General features: G+C 38.2%; 1 protein-coding gene across 1 annotated transcript; it reads left to right on the top strand.

Moving 5' to 3' along the window:
* Positions 1–201: 201 nt before the first annotated feature.
* On the top strand, positions 202–11,151 carry LOC122680697 (killer cell lectin-like receptor subfamily I member 1). Its single transcript, XM_043882325.1, has 5 exons — positions 202–472; positions 618–686; positions 9,868–10,019; positions 10,365–10,468; positions 10,979–11,151. Exons 1-5 carry the CDS (start codon positions 340–342, stop codon positions 11,088–11,090), a joined length of 570 nt encoding a protein of 189 aa, XP_043738260.1. The 5' UTR covers positions 202–339; the 3' UTR covers positions 11,091–11,151.
* The last annotated feature ends 9,250 nt before the right edge of the window (positions 11,152–20,401 follow it).

The following is a 20,401-nucleotide window of genomic DNA, read 5'->3' as shown; positions in this document are numbered from 1 at the left end:
TTTCTCTATCTAGATGTATTTCATTTCTGAGTTTACTAGAAGAAAGTATATTTGTGAAGTGCTCAGAGTTAATAATTTATAAAATCATAGGCAAAGGAGGCTCAAAGATGATGGTGGAGGTAGTTCAGGTGACATGCCTGGAGCCTCAAACAGGATAAGAAGTGAGATCAAGAAGAAGCTATTAGGGAGGAAATATGAGTATGGAGAAATTAGAGTCCCCCATGTGCTAAGAAATGGTTTTATTCAGCATGAACACATTCAAGAATTTTAAAAATGGATAATTCCCTCTGAGAGTGAAACATACTGGTGTTCAGTTTTATATTTGATGTTTTCTGGGAAATGATGAAGCTTCATCATTGTTTGTTTCCTTTAGTTTCACACCACCGATCTACAAAGTGGCAAGTAATAGCTTGGAGTCTAGGGATCTTGTGTGTGGTCCTGATAATAACACTGCGTGTCTTACTTGCAAACTGTAAGTAATTGAGAAAATATCTGTTCTTATTACAATCAGTATATCAGCAACATGTTTCAATGATTTGAAATCAGGACTGAATTTTTACATTGTCTTAACATTTTATCCTAAAGAGAACTAATTACTATCATGATTTTTGCCATAGTATTTTCTGGCAGAGACGACCAGAACCAAAAAATATCAACTATTCCCACTCTATCTTCTAAAAATGGTGGTGAGTATTCTCTCTGTTCAGTCTAATTCTAATACTGATTACTGGGGCTAAAGAGTTTATTTTCCTGACATCCACAAAACTTTAATCAATCTGATAGAAAAATATCATGTTATAGAATGTTCAGTTTTTCATTAAGGAAAAATTAACATTGGGCAAAAAAAGAAAGATGATAAAGGAAAATGTGGAAATACTCAAGTATTATGTGTGTAAGTATTGTTTGTGATTTGGTTCTTATTAGAGGAAAAAGGGATTTAAATTATATTGAGGTGAGGGTGTGAGAAATGGGTGAAGGATGTCTAAAATGTAGAAAGAAAACAAGGGAAAAGCCAGGGAGTTGTGTCTCTTTAGCAATTTTTCTTTCTCGCTTTCTCTGATGGAGATGATTTAGCATTTTTGAAATTACAAGCATATATATTTTACATTAATATTTATTGTACATCAAGATTCAGTGGCCATGATATAGAAAGTTGTTTTTAGTTTTCTCTCTTTTTCACATGTTGCAAGTTTACTCCAATCCTTATCAGTAAATTCAGCACTCATAAAGAAAAAGATATATCTATTCCTAATTGAGCCCATCTTTCCAGGAAGTTGGGATTTTTCCCCTCTGTTATCCTTTTGGGGAAATCATTGCATTTTAATAAACAGAGTTGGATTTTCAGGAACGATGTATTTGCCAAGAAACAAAGTATCTTTCCACACACACACAAAAACAGAAGGATAGGGCTCCTATATCAACCAAAAGCATTCCCCATGAGTATTATCCATGAACATTCCTTCAAAGCAGTTAAAAAGAAAAGAAAAATTATGACAATAATGGAGTAATTTATGCATTACATGAAAATAATGTGGCTTAGCATTCTCCAAGAAATTAAAGACAAACATTTATGAAAGGAGAAAGTTTAAGTATGAAAAAGATGGAAGAAAGAACAAATTTCAAGTTTTATTAAAAATAAATTGTCTGAATAAAAAGGGAACATCCCAATAGATTCAATAAACAGGAGACTAAACAACACAGCTGCTAGTTTTTATTAAAGTTAATTATTGTTTTAGAACCTGCTTCATGGCATTTAGAAAAAATAAAATCTGTAAATGCCAAATATTAGCCATTCATACAGCTTGTGTTTTTGTTTTCCTTTCATTTACCTAATTTGAAAATTCAGTTCAGTTCAGTGGCTCAGTCGTGTCCGATTCTTTGCAACCCCACGGACAGCAGGATGCCAGTCTTTCCTGTCCATCACCAATTCCCGGAGTTTACTCAAACTCATGTCCATTGAGTCAGTAATGCCATCCAACCATCTCATCCTCTGTTGTCCCCGTCTCCTCCTGCCTTCAGTCTTTCCCAGCATTAGGGTCTTTGCAAATTAGTCAGTTCTTCGCATCAGGTGGCCAAAGTATTGGAGCTTCAGCTTCAGTATCAGTCCTTCCAGTGAATATTCAGGACTGATTTCCCTTAGGATGGACTGGTTGGATCTCCTTGAAGTCCAAGGGACTCTCAAGAGCCTTCTCCAACAGCACAGTTCAAAAGCATCAATTCTTCAGCCCTCAGCTTTCTTTATAGTCCAACTCCCACATCCATACGAGACTACTGGAAAAACCATAGCTTTGACTAGGCAGACCTTTGTCAGCAAAGTAATGTCTCTGCTTTTTAATATGCTGTCTAGGTTGGTCACAACTTTTCTTTCAAGGAGCAAGCATCTTCTAATTTCATGGCTGCAATCACCATCTGGAGTGATTTTGGAGCCCCAAAAGATAAAGTCTCTCACTGTTTTCACTGTTTCCCCATCTATTTGTCATCAAGTGATGGGACCAGATGCCATGATTTTAGTTTTATGCATGTTGAGTTTTAAGCCAACTTTTTCATGCTCCTCTTTCACATTCATCAACAGGCTCTTTAGTTCTTCACATTCTGCCATAAGTGTGGTGTCATATGCATATCTGAGGTTACTGATAATTCTCAGAGTGATCTTGATTCCAGCTTGTGCTTCATCCAGCCCAGCATTTCTCATGATGTACTCTGCATATAAGTTAAATAAGCAGGGTGACAATATACAGCCCTGACATTCTCCTTTTCCTATTTGGAACCAGTCTGTTGTTCCATGTCCAGTTCTAACTGTTGCTTCCTGACCTGCATACAGATTTCTCAAGAGGCAGGTCAGGTAGTCTGGTAAGCCTATCTCTTTCAGAATTTTTCACAGTTTGTTGTGATCCACACAGTCAAAGGCTTTGGCATAGTCAATAAAGTAGAAGTAGATATTTTTCTGGAACTGTCTTGCATTTTTGATGATCCAACAGATATTGGCAATTTGATCTCTGGTTCCTCTGCCTTTTCTAAATCCTGCTTGAACATCTGGAAGTTTCACAGTTCATGTACTGTTGAAGCCTGGCTTGGAGAATTTTGAGCATTACTTTGCTAGGGTGTGAGATGAGTGCAATTGTGCAGTAGTTTGAGCATTTGGCATTTCCTTTCTTTGGGATTGGAATGAAAACTGACCTTTTTCAGTCCTGTGGCCACTGCTGAGTTTTCCAAATTTGCTGACATATTGAGTACAGCACTTTCACAGCATCATCTTTTAGGATTTGAAAGAGCTCTGCTGGAATTCCATCACCTCCACAAACTTTGTTTGTAGTGATGCTTCCTAAGGCCCATTTGACTTCACATTCTAGAATGTCTGGCTCTAGGTGATTGATCACACCATCGTGGTTATCTGGGTCATGAAGATCTTTTTTGTATAGTTCTTCTGTGTATTCTTGCCACCTCTTCTTAGTAGCTTCTGCTTCTGTTAGGTCCATACCATTTCTGTGCTTTATTGTGCCCATCTTTGCATGAAATGTTCCCTTGGTATCTCTAATTTTCTTGAAGAGATTTCTAGTCTTTCTCATTTTATTGTTTTCCTCTATTTCTTTGCATTGATCACTGAGGAAAGCTTTCTTATCTCTCCTTGCTATTCTTTGGAACTCTGCATTCAAATGGGTGTATCTTTCCTTTTCTCCTTTTCTCTTCATTTTCCCGAAAATGACAGAATGATCTCTGTTCATTTCCAAGGCAAACCATTCAATATCACAGTAATCTAAGTCTATGCCCTGACCAGTAATGCTGAAGAAGCTGAATCTAAACAGCTCTATGAAGACCTACAAGACCTTCTAGAACTAATATCCAAAAAAGATGTCCTTTTTATTATAGGGGACTGGAATGAAAAAGTAGGAAGTCAAGAAATACCTGGAGTAGCAGGCAAATTTGTTCTTGGAGTACAGAGTGAAACAGGGCAAAGGCTAATATAGTTTTGCCAAGAGAACCCACTGTTCATCGCAAATACCCTCTTCCAACAACACAAGAAATGACTCTACACATAGACATCACCAGATGGTCAATACTGAAATCAGAATGATTATATTCTTTGCAACCAAAGTTGGAGAAGTTCTATACAGTCAGCAAAAACAAGACCGTGAGCTGACTGTGGCTCAGATCATGATCTCCTTATTGCCAAATTCAGACTTAAATTGACAAAAGTAGGGAAAGCCACTAGACCATTCAGGTATGACCTAAATCAAATCCCTTATCATTATACAGTGGAATTGAGAAATAGATTCAGGGGATTAGATCTGATAGACAGATTGCCTGAAGACCTATGGTTGGAAGTTTGTGACATTTTATAAGAGAAATGATTCAGGGGATTAGATCTGAAAAATAGATTCAGGGGATTAGATCTGATAGACAGAGTGCCTGAAGACCTATGGTTGGAAGTTTGTGACATTCCCAAGAAAAAGAAATGCAAAAAGCTTGTCTGAGGAGGCCTTACAAATAGCTGTGAAAAGAAGAGAAGCAAAAAGCAAAGGAGAAAAGGAAAGGTATACCCATTTGAATGCAGAGTTTGAAAATTAAAAGCAATCAAATAAAAATAATTAAGGAAATGCAAATTATGACCCTGATGGGTTACCATTACACAACCACCGAAATGGATCGAATTTGAAAAGACTGAGAGTAACAAGCTTTAGAAAGGATGTGGAGTTAACTGTACAGGCACAAATCCCCAGTAAGTCTACTCTTAGACATTTAGAAAAGAGAAATGAAGACATGTCCACATAAGACATGTGAAAAAATATTTGTAGACACTTTTCTTATAACTGAAAGTTAAAAGCAATCCAAATGTAAATCACCAGATGAATGAACTGCCAAATTGTAGGTTAGTCATAGAATGGACTATTCAGTAATGAAAAGGAATAAAATCTCTATACTCACCACCTGAGTAAAACTCAGAAACACTGTGCTGAGTAAGGTAAGAAAGAATTGATACCGAATGATTCTGCTTATATGAATTGCTAAAAAGGTAGTTTGTAAAAAATAATTTACAGTTATGTATATCAGATTCCAGAGAAGGCAGTGGCAACCCACTCCAGTACTCTTGCCTGGGAAATCCCATGGACGGAGGAGCCTGGTGGGCTGCAGTCCATGGAGTTGCTAGGAGTTGGACACGACTGAGCGACTTCACTTTCACTTTTCACTTTCATGCATTGGAGGAGGAAATAGCAACCCACTCCAGTATTCTTGCCTGGAGGATCCCAGGGACGGGGGAGCCTGATGGGCTGCCGTCTATGGGGTCACACAGAGTCAGACACGACTGAAGTGACTTAGCAGCAGCAGCAGCAGCAGCATATCAGATCCCAGGTTGCTTGGGTGAAGTAACCGTGAGGGGCATTAGTTGAAAAGTGACAAGAGTTAGCTTTTGATGTGATGGAAATATTCTAAATTTTAATTGGGGAGAAAGTTACAGAAGTATATTCATTTTTCAAATCTAATCAAATTGTAGACTTCAAAACAGTTTATTTTATTGTGTGTCAATTACAACTCAGGTTGACTTAAAAATAGCACATGCCTGTGTACTAAATTGCTTCAGTCATGTCCGACTATTTGTGACACTATGGACTTAGCCCACCAGGCTCCTCTGTCCATGGGATTCTGCAGGCAAGAAAACTCCAGTGGGTTACTGTGCCCTTCTCTAGGGTATTTTCCCAACCCAGGGATGGGACCCAGGGATCAGGCACTGCAGGTAGATTATTATTTTTATTATTATTAGGGTAACCATCCCGGGAAGTCCTAGTGGTTCCTTTGGTATTACATAATGCCTTTCTTTAGGGCTTCCCAGGAAATGCAGTTTCGATCCCTAGGTTGGGAAAATCCCTGCAGGAAGAAGTGGCAACCCACTCTAGTATTCTTGCCTGGGAAATCTCATGGACAGAGGAGCCTGGCAAGTGGGATACGACCAAACATGCAGGCACAATGCCTTTCTTTATCATCATAATTTTGCCTTAAAGTCCATTTTGTCTGATAGAAGTATTGCTTTCCCCATATTCTTATTGTTTATATTTGTATTTTTGGAAATATCTTTTTCCATCCCCTCACTTTCAGTTTGTGTATCTTTCACCCTGAAATGAATCTCTTGTAGGTAGCATATCACAGTTATTTTTTTTTTTTATCCAATATGCTTACTTTTGATCAGAGCATTTAGTTCATTGACATGTAAGTAATAATCACCCAGGTAGCTCAAATGGTAAAGAATCAGCCTGCAATACGAGACCTGGGTTTGATCCCTGGGTTGAGAAGATTCCCTGGAGGAGAAAGTGGCAACCCCCTTCAGTTTTCTTGCTTGGAGAATCTCCATGGACAGAGGACCCTGGAAGGCTATATAGTCCATGGTCTCACAAAGAGTCAGACATGACTGAATGACTAAGCATGTTGATAGATATGTACTAATAACCATTTACATCTTTGTTTTCTGGTGGTTGTAGTTATTTTATGTTCATTTCTTCTTTTGTTTCTCCTTTTGTGGTTTGCTGATTTTCTTTTTTAGTATACCTGATTTATCTTCTTTTTAGTTTTTGTGAATCTGTTGTATATTTTGGATCTGTGGTTACCATGGAGTTCAAGTCTGTTAACTCACAGCTATATCTACTTGCTTTAAAAGGATAGGTATTCAAGTTCAAACACATTATAAAAGGTATACATTTTTATATTTACCTCTCCCACATTTTGATGTCCTATTTTATAGCTTCATGATTATCCTTTCACTGTTTCCGGTAGTTGCAAGCACTTTTGCATTTTTTTGATTCTTTTTTAATCTACAATCTGACTTAAGTGATCTTAGATTCTTTTATATATTTGCTTTTCCTACTGTGATTTTCCTTTTCCTATAGGTTTTTGTTTCTTTTCTATTTAGAGACTGCCCTTCAATATTTTTTTTTGTATAGGTTTAGTATCACTGATTCTTTTGGTCTTTGCTTGTTGGAGAAATTCATTATCTTTCCTTCTGTTCTAAACGATCATTTTGCTGAATAGAGTATATTGGGTTTCAAGTTTTTTTCCCTTTCTGGACTTTGAATATATCTTGCCACTTCCCTCTCATCTACTGTTGATAAATTACTGCAGAGAAAGCAGCTGACAGCCTCATGGGAGGCCCCTTGTAACTACCTCTTTGTATTTTTCCTTCTGCCTTTAGAATCCTTTCTTTTAACTTTTGCATTTTAATTTGGTATTTCTTGATGATGTGTTTGGTTTGATCGTGTTTGGGACCCTCTGTGCTTCCTCTTTCTTTTTTTAGATTTGGAAAGTTTTCAGCTATAACTTCTTCAAAACATTTTTGATCCCCTTCTCTCTCTCTTCTCCTTCTGGAAGCCCTTTTCTGTGTGGGTTGGCATGCCTTATATTATCCTATAGATCTCATATGTTGCTTTTGTTTTGCTTTATTTGTCCTTATATCTGCTGTTCTGATTGAGTTATTTCCATTTTTTCTATGTTCTGGGTCATTTATTCATTCTTTGTGTCATTTAGTTAGTTATCCGTTGCTTCTAGATTGCTTTTTAGCTCAGTAATTGAGTTATCTACTTTTGATTGGTTCTTCTTTATAGTTTCTAGTTCCTTTTTATAATAATCTACATTTCTGTTGATAACCTTTCTTAATTCAGTTAGTATTTTTACTATCACCTTCTGGAACTCAGGGTCTGGTGAGTTCTGTTTTACTATTTGTTCTTTCAGTGGATTTCTCTTGTTCTTTTAATTGAGAGTAGTTTCTTTGTCATTTCTTTTTATTGAAATTTCTCTGACTGTATTGAATTTAGGAGAAACAGTTGTGTATTGTGGTCTTGAAGGTTGGTTTTCATATGAGAGCAATCCTGTAAAGACTGTCTTTGTCCAGTGTCTTTGGTGTGAGGGCTGATTTTGATATGGAAGCCAGCTACTTCTATCCTCAGGGTATACTGGCCACTATCACTTTGCTAGGGTATGTGAGTGACATTAGTGGTGTGAGGCGGGACTTCCTCTCTACTCAGTGGCTGTTGCTATCTGTCGGGTGCTGGATCTGCTCCCAGTTCCTAGAGTAAAAACCCTGAGGGACAGGCTCAATCAGCTTCCATCGCCCTTGAGTGCATGCCCTGACACAAAGCGGGGTGCTTGCTGAAGCAAGTGTGACCCATGTACTTACAGAAGACCTATGCACGACCTATGGAGGTGTCCATGGCTCCACTCAGAAGCAGCCTGGGCTTGCATTCCTTCCCCTGTTGTGTTCATCTCAGATCTAGTGCAAGGCTATAGTGTGGAGCATGCTGAGGCTAGGGGTCAGGGCACTGTGGCTGCAGGAAGTGAGTTGGCTGTGCTGCTAGATCTGGGCTGTCTCTGTGGCATTCTTCTTCCAGGCCCTGTCTGCCACAGATCCAGCTCTGAACTGAGGTATGAAGTGGGTGGAGCTGGGGTGCTCTCAGCTGGGAGAGGAACCGCTGAGTGCTCCTGTGGGTGCTGAGAATGGCTGTCACTGCGCCCACCTGAAATACACCTTAGGCCCATCCAGATTGCCTCTGTGTAGTTATCAATCCTCTGTCACTACCTGTCTACGGAGACTCAGTGTGAAGCCACTGAACACTCCTGCAGTACTGCCCTGCAGGTTTGCTGACAGTGGCTAGCATCGCCCCACCCAGATCACTCTCTAGGCCTCCCAGTCTGTCCCTGCAGAGCTAGACAGAGTCTTTTCCCAGGGCCTGCTTGGCTGGATACCACACCAAACTATGGTGTGGAGTGAGCAGGACTGGGGTGATTACTACTTTGTATTGAAATGTGTGGCGATGCAGCAGTCACCAATGCAAGACTCTCCCCACCCTGACTGTTAGCCAACCAGCACAGACACTGTCCTCATAAGTAGAGTCTAGGCTTTTAGAGCCCTCTGTCTGTCCCAGGAGTTTTCCCATCAGGCAATAGGGCTTGTCTCCTCCACACAGGATCCAGGACTGGGATGCCCAGACTATGGCTTATCCTGCTTATTCCACAGGCTGAGGGTTCTTCTCTTCCCTTTCAGATCCCTCCCAGGGGTGCAAGGTCCTGAACTGATGCCCCTCTTATTCCCCATCCTACCAGGTTACAGTTTTCTTGCCATTTTGGTTTTATGGGAGTTCTTCTGCCAGTTTCCATTTAGTTTTTCATGAAAATTGCTCCATATGTAGGTGTGTTTTTGAAGTGTTTGTGTGGGTAGATGAATTTCATGTCCTGCTCCTCTATCATCTTATCCTCCCTCAAGTATATGTTTTTGATGATTTTAAAGAGATTATTAAAAATGCAAATTATATGTTTATTAAATAGTTGAAATATGTTTTTAAAAATTACTTGCTGAATTTTATTCTGTATATTTAAAATCATTAATAATAACCATTTTTGACAAAAGTGGAGTAACTCATCAGTTACTTTCTGTATTTGTATCTTTATATGTTGTTTAACCTCTTATTTTATTTTTAATATTTATTTATTTGGTTGCATCAGGTTTTAGTTGCAGTGAGTCGGATGAAACCCAGGCCCCTTGCATGGGGAGCAAGGAGTATTAGCCATTGGACGACCAAAGAAGTCCCTGGTCTTTTAAATATGCATGTATAACTTTAATCACATCAAACAATCTTGTAATATTATTTGGAATGCATTTTCCTTATAGGTAAAATTTGATAGCAAATTTTAAGTAAAAATTCAATACGTGAGCTAAATATTGTTGTTAGCTACGGTTTGTATAAAATTTGCCCAGGAATGTTACAAAAAATGCTTGTTTTGCTTTCTACCTAATATTCATCTGTATAACAAACACAAAGGTATAGGAATTGTGTTAGTAGTAGTGATTCATAGTACAGAGTACACATTAAATGTGTTTATATTTTCTAGAATGTTCCTGTGACCTTTGTTCCTCTCACTGGATTGGATTTGGAAATAGTTTTTACCATCTTTCCAGTAAAGCCAGAACCTGGGTGGAAAGCCATGCTGCCTGTGCAGAGCTGAATTCCCACCTTCTAAAGACTGATAATAAGGAAGAGCTGGTAGGATAGACACTTCTGTCTTTGTTTTTGTTGTTGTTGGTGTTATACTGTAACCATATTTGGTTTGAAAGCATTAGTGATTGACACCATAATTTGGGAAAACTGGAGATTCTCAAAAGTATATGATATTTTCTTTCTTTGACTCAATTTTCTTAGGGAGAGATTAGAGAAACTCTACTTTTTGAATATTTAATGCTAGAAGAAAATCACATTAATAAATGAAATATCTTGAGAGAAAAAAAATCTTTTTAAAACTAAGTAAATGTATGCCACCCCTTGGGAGAACTTTAACCAATAACCTTATAATATGTGTATTTTTCTGGTTTATGACTTTTTTCCTAATAGGAAATTTTATCACTGCTAGAAGCAAAAGGATGGATAGGTCTTCAGATCAATGATAGCAGTGAATCCTGGTTATGGGAAGATGGCACCACAGTAAATGAAAGCCTGTAAGTACAGTAGTTTGATAACTGAACTTTTTTGTGTATATAAGGATGTTTGCATGTTATGTGTGTAGGGCACAGAAAGATCAGCCAAGAAAATGAAGTTATTATGTTTTTTGAAAATCATCCTGTGAGATTTACTTGGGGGAAAATTGCCAGTTCTTTCTAAAAAAATCTCACCTTTAGGGACTTTACATTTTTAACTTTACTGGACTCAGGAGAAATTTGTGCATAGTTTTAGGCAAGCTTATAAATCTATAGACTTCTGTCATATTTTCATTATTTGTCATTTGGCTTATAATTCTACTTAAACAGGATAGGATTAGATATTGTCTAATATTTTTGGTTAAGTTTTAATATTTTGTAATTAAAGACTATTAATCTTAAGAGTTTTGTTCTTGTTTTGATATGTTTAGTTTGTTCTTTTACTGTTTCTCATTTTGTTTTTGCTGATTTTAAGCTTGCAAGTTGGCATTTGTAGATGTCACACCTTGCTTTACAATTTTTTTTTTGCAGATTAAAATTGCTGAAAATGGATCATGATGGTTGTGCATATATTGAAGGAAATTATGCTTATGTTGCTAACTGTTCATCTGGAAAAGCTTACATCTGTGAGCTTACCATATAGCAGCTGAATTTTGCTAATACATATTTTTAGTGAATTTTAATTAATTAAAAAGTACAAAATATGTTGTTGCTTTTATAAAATGTTATAAATAATTACTAAAGCTTTTTTTTTTTTTTGTACTGCACACAGAATACTTTAGCTAAATTTTTGAATTTAAATGTATTCGAGACCCAAAGGAATCGGGTGGAGAGGGAGGTTGGAGGGGGGATCGGGATGGGGAATACGTGTAAATCTATGGCTGATTCATATCAATGTATGACAAAAATAAATAAATAAATAAATTTAAAAAAAATAAAAATAAAAATTGAGTAAATTAAAAAAAAATAATAATAAAATAAATGTATTTGAAGTGAAGACAATTTATCACCCAAATTCCTTGAAGTGAGTATTTTCCCTATGAGAACTCATATTAATATCTTTTTGTTTAAAAAATTAGCAAGCACCTTTTATGAACTAAAGAAAATTGTAAAAATTAAGGATACAAAAATAAAAAGGGCTTCTATATCAGTTAGGGTTCTGGCATGAAATAGACATCATTTAAGATTGTTCAAGAGGTTTATAGTGATAAGGACACTCACCATATTGGTGAGGTTTAATGGAAAAACAAGAAATAGCAAGATCTATAGACCTCTCCTTGGGGGCAAGTCTTGGGGGCAAGCCAACGTGCTTGTGTTCAAGCACACTCCTGAAGAGCAGAGTCCCAGGCTTCCCACAGCCCTTCCATCTGTCCCAGTAGTTCTACCATTAGCCACAGGGACTTGTTTCCCCCACAAAAGACTCCAAGACTGTCACACCCAATCTGTGGCCTGACCCATTCAATCCTAAGAGTGGGTCTCTGTCAGTATAATCTCCCTTTTCCTCTGAGTTCCCTCCAAGGGGCACCAGTCCTGACCCAATCACTTCTCTTCCCTTCCTACTTGATTACTTGTTTCTTTCCTACAGTTTGGTTATACAGGAGTCCTTTTGCAGTTTCCAGTTAGGTTTCAGTGAGAATTTTTCCACATGTGGATGTATTTTTGACACATTCATGAGGGGGCAGATGAACTTTATGGCCTCTTACTCCTCCATCTTAATCTGAAAAGTGTTAGTCACTCAGTTGTGTCCAACTCTTTGCAACCCCATGGACTCTAGTCCACCAGGCTCTTCTGTCCATGGGATTCTCCAGGCAAGAATACTGGAGTGGGTTGCCATTCCCTTCTCCAGGTCTTGATCTGAACCTCCTTTATTTACTTGGAATATAGCATGCCTCCCTTTTGAACTATAAAATTTCTGCTGAAAAGATAAATGATAATGTTATAAGAGTTCTCTTGTATATAACCACTTGCTTTTCTCTTGCTGCATTTAGTATTCTCTCTTTACTTTTAATTTTTGCCACTATCATGATGTGTTTTTTGTGAACCCCTTTGAGTTCCTATTGTCTTGAACCTTCTGTGCTCCTGGACAGGGATATTTGCTCCCTTTTCCAGGTTAGGGAAGTTTTATGCTCTTATTTCTTCAAATGAGTTCTCTGCCCCTTTCTATCTCCCATTTCCTTCTGGGTCTCTATGATGCAATTGTTTGTGTATTTGATATTGTCCTATACATGTCTTAAACTGTCCTCAATTTTTAAATTCTTTTTTCTTTATTCTGTTCAAGTCAAGCGATTTCCACCATTCTCTGCCAGTTTGCTCATCTGTTCATTGGGGTCATCTAATCCATTGCTGATTCCCCCACGCACATTTTAAAATTTTAATTATTGAAATCTCCAGCTCTGTGTTTCTTCTGATATTTTCTAACTCTTTGCTAAGATCTGTGCTCACCCACTCTTCTCCCAAGTTCACTGAGCCTCTCCATGATCATTTCCTTGAATTCTGTCAGATAGACCTTCACTTTGTTTCTTCTTTTTCTGTGATTTTACCTTGTTCTTTCATTTGAAACATCCTGTCTCCATCATTCTCTCTGATTCTCTATATTTGTTTCTCAGTGTTAGGTAGTTTGGTCATGTTTCTGGTTCTTGGAGAAGTGGTCTTACGTAGGAGATGTCTTATGGGACCCAACAGTAGACTTCTCTGGTTACAGAGCCATATGCTCTAGGGGTGACTCTGTGTGGGATGCATAGGTCAACTAACTACTATGGGGACACTGGGAGATGTGGTTAGTCCCTGTCTTGTTGGTTATGTTGGCAGAAAACATTTTTCATGTTGTCATATTTTTTTTCACTTTTTCAATAGTATCTTTTTGAAGACACAAAGACTTTATTCCCCAGATTTATTGAGATATAATAAAAATATAATGTTAAGTCAAACATTTTGATTTGATAGATTTATATACTGCAGAATGACTGCCATAATTGCATTGACTAGTACCTCTGTCCTATCACAGAGGTACCTTTCTTTTTCATGATAAAAATTTTCAAGATCTATTTTGTTAGCAACTTCCAGGAATATACTACAATATTATTACTTTATTCATCATGCTGTACATTAGATCTCTAGAATTTGTTAATCTTACCACTGAAAGTTCATTCAGTTCAGTTCAGTCACTTGGTAATGTCCAACTCTTTGGACCCCATGGACTGCAGCACACCAGTCTTCCCTGTCCATCGCCAGCTCTTGGAGCCTGCTCAAACTCATGTCCATTGAATCAGTGATGCCATCCAACCACCTCATCCTCTGTTATTCCCTTCTCTTCCTGCCTTCAATCTTTCCCAGCATCAGGGTCTTTTCAAAAGAGTCAGTTCTTCACATCAGGTGGCCAAAATATTGGAGTTTCAGCTTCAGCATCAGTCTTTCCAATGAATATTCAGGGCTGATTTTCTTTAGAATGGACTGGTTGGATCTCCTTGCAGTCCAAAGGACTCTCAAGAGTCTTCTCCAACACCACAGTTCAAAAGCATTAATTCCTCAGCCTTCAGCTTTCTTATAGTCCAACTTTCACATCCACTCAAGACTACTGGAAAAACCATAGCTTTGACTAGACAGACCTTTGTTGGCAAAGTAATGTCTCTGCTTTTTAATACGCTGTCTAGGTTTGTCATAGCTTTTCTTCCAAGGGGTAAGCATCTTTTAATTTCATGACTGCAGTCACCATCTGCAGTGCTTTTGGAGCACAAGAAAATAAAGTCTGTCACTGTTTCCACTGTTTCCTTATCTATTTGCCATGAAGTGATGGGACTGAATGCCATGATTTTAGTTTTCTAAATGTTGAGTTTTAAGCCAATTTTTTCACTCTCCTCTTTCACTTTCAAGAGGCTCTTTAGTTCTTCACTTCCTGCCATAAGGGTGCTGTCATCTGTGTCAGCCAGCCAGTCAATTCAGTCGCTTAAATGTGTCTGACTCTTTGTGACCCAATGAACCATGCACACCAGGCCTCCCTGTCCATCACCAACTCCCAGGGTCCACCCAAACCCACGTCCATTGTGTCAGTGATGCCATCGAACCATCTCATCCTCTGTTGACCCCTTCTCCTCCTGCCCTCAATTTTCCCCAGCATCAGGGTGTTTTCAAATGAGTCAGCTCTCTGCATCAGGTGGTCAAAGTACTGGAGTTTCAGCTTCAACATCAGTCCTTCCAATGAACACCCAGGACTGATCTCCTTCAGGATGGACTGGTTGGATCTCCTTGCCGTCCAAGGGACTCTCAAGAGTCTTCTCCAACACCATAGTTCAAAAGCATCAATTCTTCTGCACTCAGTTTTCTTTATAGTCCAACTCTCACATCCATACATGACTACTGGAAAAACCATAGCCTTGACTAGATGGACCTTTTTGATAAAGTAATGTCTCTGCTTTTTAATATGCTATCTAGGTTGGTCATAACTTCCCTTCCAAGGAGTAAGTGTCTTTTAATTTCACGGCTGCAGTCACCATCCACAGTGATTTTGAAGCCCAGAAAAATAAAGTCAGCCACTGTTTCCACTGTTTCCCCATCTATTTGCCATGAAGTGATGGGACTGGATGCCATCATTTTAGTTTTCTGAATGTTGAGCTTTAAGCCAACTTTTTCACTCTCCTCTTTCATTTTCATCAAGAGGCTCTTTAGTTCTTCACTTTCTGCCATAAGGGTGGTGTCATCTGCATATCTGAGGTTATTGATATTTCTTCTGGCAATCTTGATTCCAGTTTGTGCTTCCTCCAGCTCAGCATTCCTTAAGATGTACTCTGCATATAAGTTAAATAAGCAGGGTGACAATATACAGCCTTGACATATTCCTTTTCCTATTTGAAACCAGTCTGTTGTTCCATGTCCAGTTCTAACTATTGCTTCCTGACCTGCATACAGATTTCTCAAGACGCAGATCATCTGTGTATCAGAGGTTATTGATATTTCTCCCAGCAATCTTGATTCCAGCTGTGCTTCATCCAGCCCAGCATTTCATTACCTTTGACTAATATCTCCCTACCTCACTCCAAGTCACTGGTAACTATCACTTCTCTCTCTGTTTCTCAGAATTTGACCTCTCCAGATTCCGCACATATTTGATATCATGTAATATTTGTCTATGTCTTTCTGACTAATTTCAATATCAAACCGTCTAGTGTTGCTTTCAGAATATGCAGTTTTGTGTTTACCATGCCAAATTCTCTCTTACCATTCTTCAGCTGTAGAAGTAAAATGCCCATTCTTGTCTCTTTGCCCTACTATACAATTTTTAGAAATATATGGTTTGGTTTTTGAAAAAAATTAATAATAAGATGTTATTTTAGTTATACTAAATGTTTATAACACTTTGGGCAGAGTTTGCTTATTTGTAATGTAAGTAAATATTTCAGTGAATTGCTAAGATATTTCACCATTAATTTAGGTCTTCTTCAGTAATTTTCAATAAAACTTCATAATTCTTTACATAGTAATTGTGTTTGTCTTTTGCTAGATTTATCCTAGGTATTTAATTTTTTCATTAATGTAAATCACATCATTTGTTAAATTTATACTGAAGTGCAACACTCATAAAGAAAATTGAACAGACAATTAATGTATAATGTCTAATTTTCACAAAATAAATATACCTGTTGTGGGATACATTGTGTTGCCCCCAGAATATAATTTGAAGTGTTAACTCCATATTTCCAAACGTGACCTCATTTGGAAATATATCTTGGTATATGATCTAGTTAAAGCTAGTTCTTTTTTTAGAGATAAGCCTAGAAAATTGTGCTCAGGTGTCAGCCCTGCTCACAACCTTATTTTGAACTTCTACCTTCCAGAACTGTGAAAAACAAAATTTGTTTTTTCAAGGTATTCAAATTGTGCTACTTTGTTACAGAAGCCCTAGGAAACAAATACTACATTGATGTAACCAGCACCCAGATAATTGAATAATATTCCAAGCACCTGAGAAATGCCTCTTGGATATTGTCTCCAGGAATAACTCCTCATCTTCATTAACAGCTATCCATTCCACATCATTATTCCTTTTGGGAATAAATCCCCACTACAGTAAATTTTGTCCTAATTTATACTAGCAGAGATTAGATTTACCTGGTTTTAGACTGTATGAATAAATGGAATCTTATAGAATAAACTATTTTGTGTCATTTTTTTCCCTCAAAATTGTTTGTGATATTAATCCAAAATGACATGAACAGTTTAAATAAAAGAGATACCATAGAGAGATATTCAGCCTCAGAAAGAATAGGAAAATGTAAATTTAAATAATTCAAGATAATCCTTTCTATTGGTGAAGGCTTTATTGGTAAGGTATCTCTTACATCCTTAAACTAAGATGATGAACTATTATCTTGGCCTTTTGTTAAAAATAAATAGCTAGGTTGTAGTTCTTACCCTAGTTTTCATTTCTTCAAATTTGTTTGAGTGCCAAACAGATATTGTTTTCAAAAGGAATAGCAAGTAATTTGTAAAGATATGAGAGAGGTAAGATTTATTTCATTCTGCTGTAGTGGCAAAGTTTTGAGAAAATTCAAGTTGCATATACCTTTTGAAATTAAGCTTAATCTGATGCTTTATTTGCAAAGGAGAAATCTGCTACAATGAAACTAGTAATTTTATGCATATCAGTTGAGTGGTTATATTCAAGAAGCATTCATAGGGCAACAGTAAAGATGAGGGAAGGGTCACATTCCAAGTGAGCCCCTAGGGAAGCCCTTCTTATTCACTAGCACACACTAAATTAAAAAAAAAAAATAGATCCAGAGGACTTAAAAGTGGATAAGAAATCGGTATTGAGATATAATCTAAGGTTTTTAAAAGAATCTATGTTTTTTTAAAAAATAATCTTCACCACTAGAGATGCTCTGAAAGTTCAGCTTGTCATGAAAAAATTTCCCCAAATTTAAATATAGTTTAAAATTTACTCTACAGTATTGATGGACTTCATTTTTTGATAGATTGCCTGGTTGAGATCACAAGATGGCTATGGATGGCATGAATATTGTATTCTCATAGTTTTAGTGCCAATAAAAATAATAATAGTTCCTGTAAAGACCCTAGCTTAGCCAGATTGAGAGGCAGGCACCAAAACAGTAATGGAGACCAGGGAATGCAATACACTGATTGATTCTAATTATTCCCCTGTCCATGGCCAGGCACAAATACTGGAGTGGGTTGCCATTTCCTTCTCCAGGGCATTTTCCTGACCCAGGGATTGAATCCTGGTCTCCTATACTGCAGTAAGATTCTTTACCATTTGAGCCACCCAAGAAGCCCCGAACCACCACCACAAGGAAGATAAAAATGGGTGGAGATTCTCTGAATCCTGGCACATGAAATACTTTTAAATAATTAAATATCTCACTTGGAATATGACATGAGTTAGTCACTCAGTCATGTCTGAATCTTGTGACATCATGGACTGTAGCCCGCCAGACTCCTCTGTTCATAAGATTTTCCCAGCAAGAATACTGGAATAGATAGCCATTCCCTTCTTCAGAATATCTTCCTGACCCAGGAATCAAACCTAGGTCTCCCCACTGCAGATTCTTTACCAACTGAGTCACCAGGGACATGACATACAAGGTAACATATTCACAGGTTCAGGGATGAGGATGTGAATGTCTTTGAGGGCCCTTTATACACTGTCTCCCACAGTCCTCCATTCCTTGGAGGAGGAATTTAGAATTCTACATTATGGCCTGTTTCTCTCCCTGGGCAAATTCTCTGAGCATAGCTCTGATGCTGGGAGTGAATGCATGACATGTTCCTCTTATGTGACCATCTCGCTCTAGGAGCTGAGTGTTTGGCAGATCGAAATAAAAGTTTAAGTCGCTCAGTTGTGTCTGACTGTTTGCAACCCCATGAACTATACAGTTCATTGAATTCTTAGGTCAGAATATTGGGGTGGGTAGCCTGCCCCTTCTCCAGGGGATCTTCCCAACCCAGGAATCGAACTGGGGTCTCCTGCATTTGCAGGCAGATTCTTTTTTTTTTTTTTTAACCAACTCAGCTATCAGGGAAACCCAGATGGAAGAAGACAGCATTGGCTGCTTGTATTAGTAACTGTTGTTTAGTTGCTAAGTCACGTCCAACTCTCTATGGCCCCATAGACTGTAGCCTGCCAGGCTCCTCTATCCATGGGATTTTCCAGGCAAGACCACAGGAGTGGATCGCCATTTCCTTTTCCAGGGGATCTTCCCAACCTAAGAATCAAACCCACATCTCCTGCATTGTCAAGTGGATTCTTTACCACTGAACCACCAGGGAAGCCTTGTACTAGGAATTACTTCTCTGCATTTCCCTAATTTCTCTACAGTCATTTTAATGAAGTATTCATAGGAGCTGTACTGGAGCAAATGTCCAAACAGATGGGACCAACTATACTCTTTCTTCCAATCTTCACCAAATTTAAGGAAGATTATAGTTTTTATTCATTGATTTACTACAGTCTGGAGGGTTGCAAAGAGTCGGACATGACAGAAGCAACTTGGCACAGCATAGCAACAAATATTTCTTGAGCCTCTCCTTTATGTCTGTCACTCTTCAAGGGTCTGAGGCTGCATAAATGGACAAAACAAAGAAAAGTCACTCTCCACACGGACTGACATTAAAGTGGAAAAATGACAAAGACAGTGAAGAAGTAAATTACATATAATAAGTGATCATGATGCTAATAAGCAAAATAAAGCAGTGAAGGCTATTATGCAGTGTCAAAGAATTGGATATTTAAATAAAGAAATCATGAAAGGCCTTGGCTCATCCTGATATCATTGTAGTTTTGCTTTGAGAATCAACTTAATGATCTAACTGTTCTCATTCTCTTGGTTGAAGGTGTTTCTCCATCCTTACTATTATAAAATGCCTTTTCCACAGTATAATTACTCTTTATCAATCAAATGCATAATAGATTGACAGGACTGTAATTTCTGTATTAAAAAAGCTTGATAGCTTACTGATGCTATCAAGGGACAGAAACAAACAAACATTACAATGCAGGGTAGAAAGAAGGGTAAGGGGAACCTGGGGTTCATTAAGAGTATATAAAATAGCCCTGACAAAAATGTAGTATGTGTGGAAATGTGTGTGTGTGTGTGTGTGTGTGTGTGTAATACTTAAGGTTAAACAAATGAAAGAAGATTAAGTATATTTCTGATAAGACAGGACAAGTTTAAAGATACACTATTTTCTGTTGGTGGCTCAGAGCTTAAGGCGTCTGCCTGCAATGCGGGAGACCTAGGTTCGACCCCTGGGTTGGGAAGATCCCCTGGAGAAGGAAATGGCAACCTACTCCAGTATTCTTGCCTGGAGAATCCCATGGACGGAGGAGCCTGGTGGGCTACAGTCCACTGGGTCGCAAAGAGTCAGACACGACTGAGCAACTTCACTTTCACTTTCGCTTTCAAACTATGGTGGAGGTAATGAAGATAATGGTGACCTCCCTCAAAAGATCCCATGCATGTACTTCGGTAAAGTGCCTGCCTACAATGCGGGAGACCCGGTTCGAACCCTGGGTCAGGAAGATTCCCTGGAGAAGCAAATGACAACCCACTCCAGTATTCTTGCCTGGAAAATCCCATGGACTGAGGATCCTGGTGGGCTACAGTCCATGGAGTCGCAAAGAGTTGGACACGATTGGGTGACTTCACTTACTGAACTTACTTATTTTCTGTTAATGTTTTCCATAAGCTCTATCAAGTAACACCACACCAAAAATAATATCGGTTGGCTCTTAGATGCTATGAAAAATGGAAATGAGAGGTGGTGTAACTCCTACACTCAGGAAGCACCGTACAAGTGAAATATGACCGATAGAATTAAATGCACAAAGAAACTAGTAACAGAACACAGAAAGATGACTGCGTGTGAGTGGGTGAAGTGTGTAGCAGTTGACTCTGCTCACACGCAGGAAGCTCTAGCTCGCCGAGGCTGTGGTGGACACTG

Source organism: Cervus elaphus, chromosome 22 (genome assembly GCF_910594005.1).
Source record: "Cervus elaphus chromosome 22, mCerEla1.1, whole genome shotgun sequence".
NCBI classification, from domain to species: domain Eukaryota; kingdom Metazoa; phylum Chordata; class Mammalia; order Artiodactyla; family Cervidae; genus Cervus; species Cervus elaphus.
This window is presented reverse-complemented; position numbering and strand designations above follow the sequence as displayed.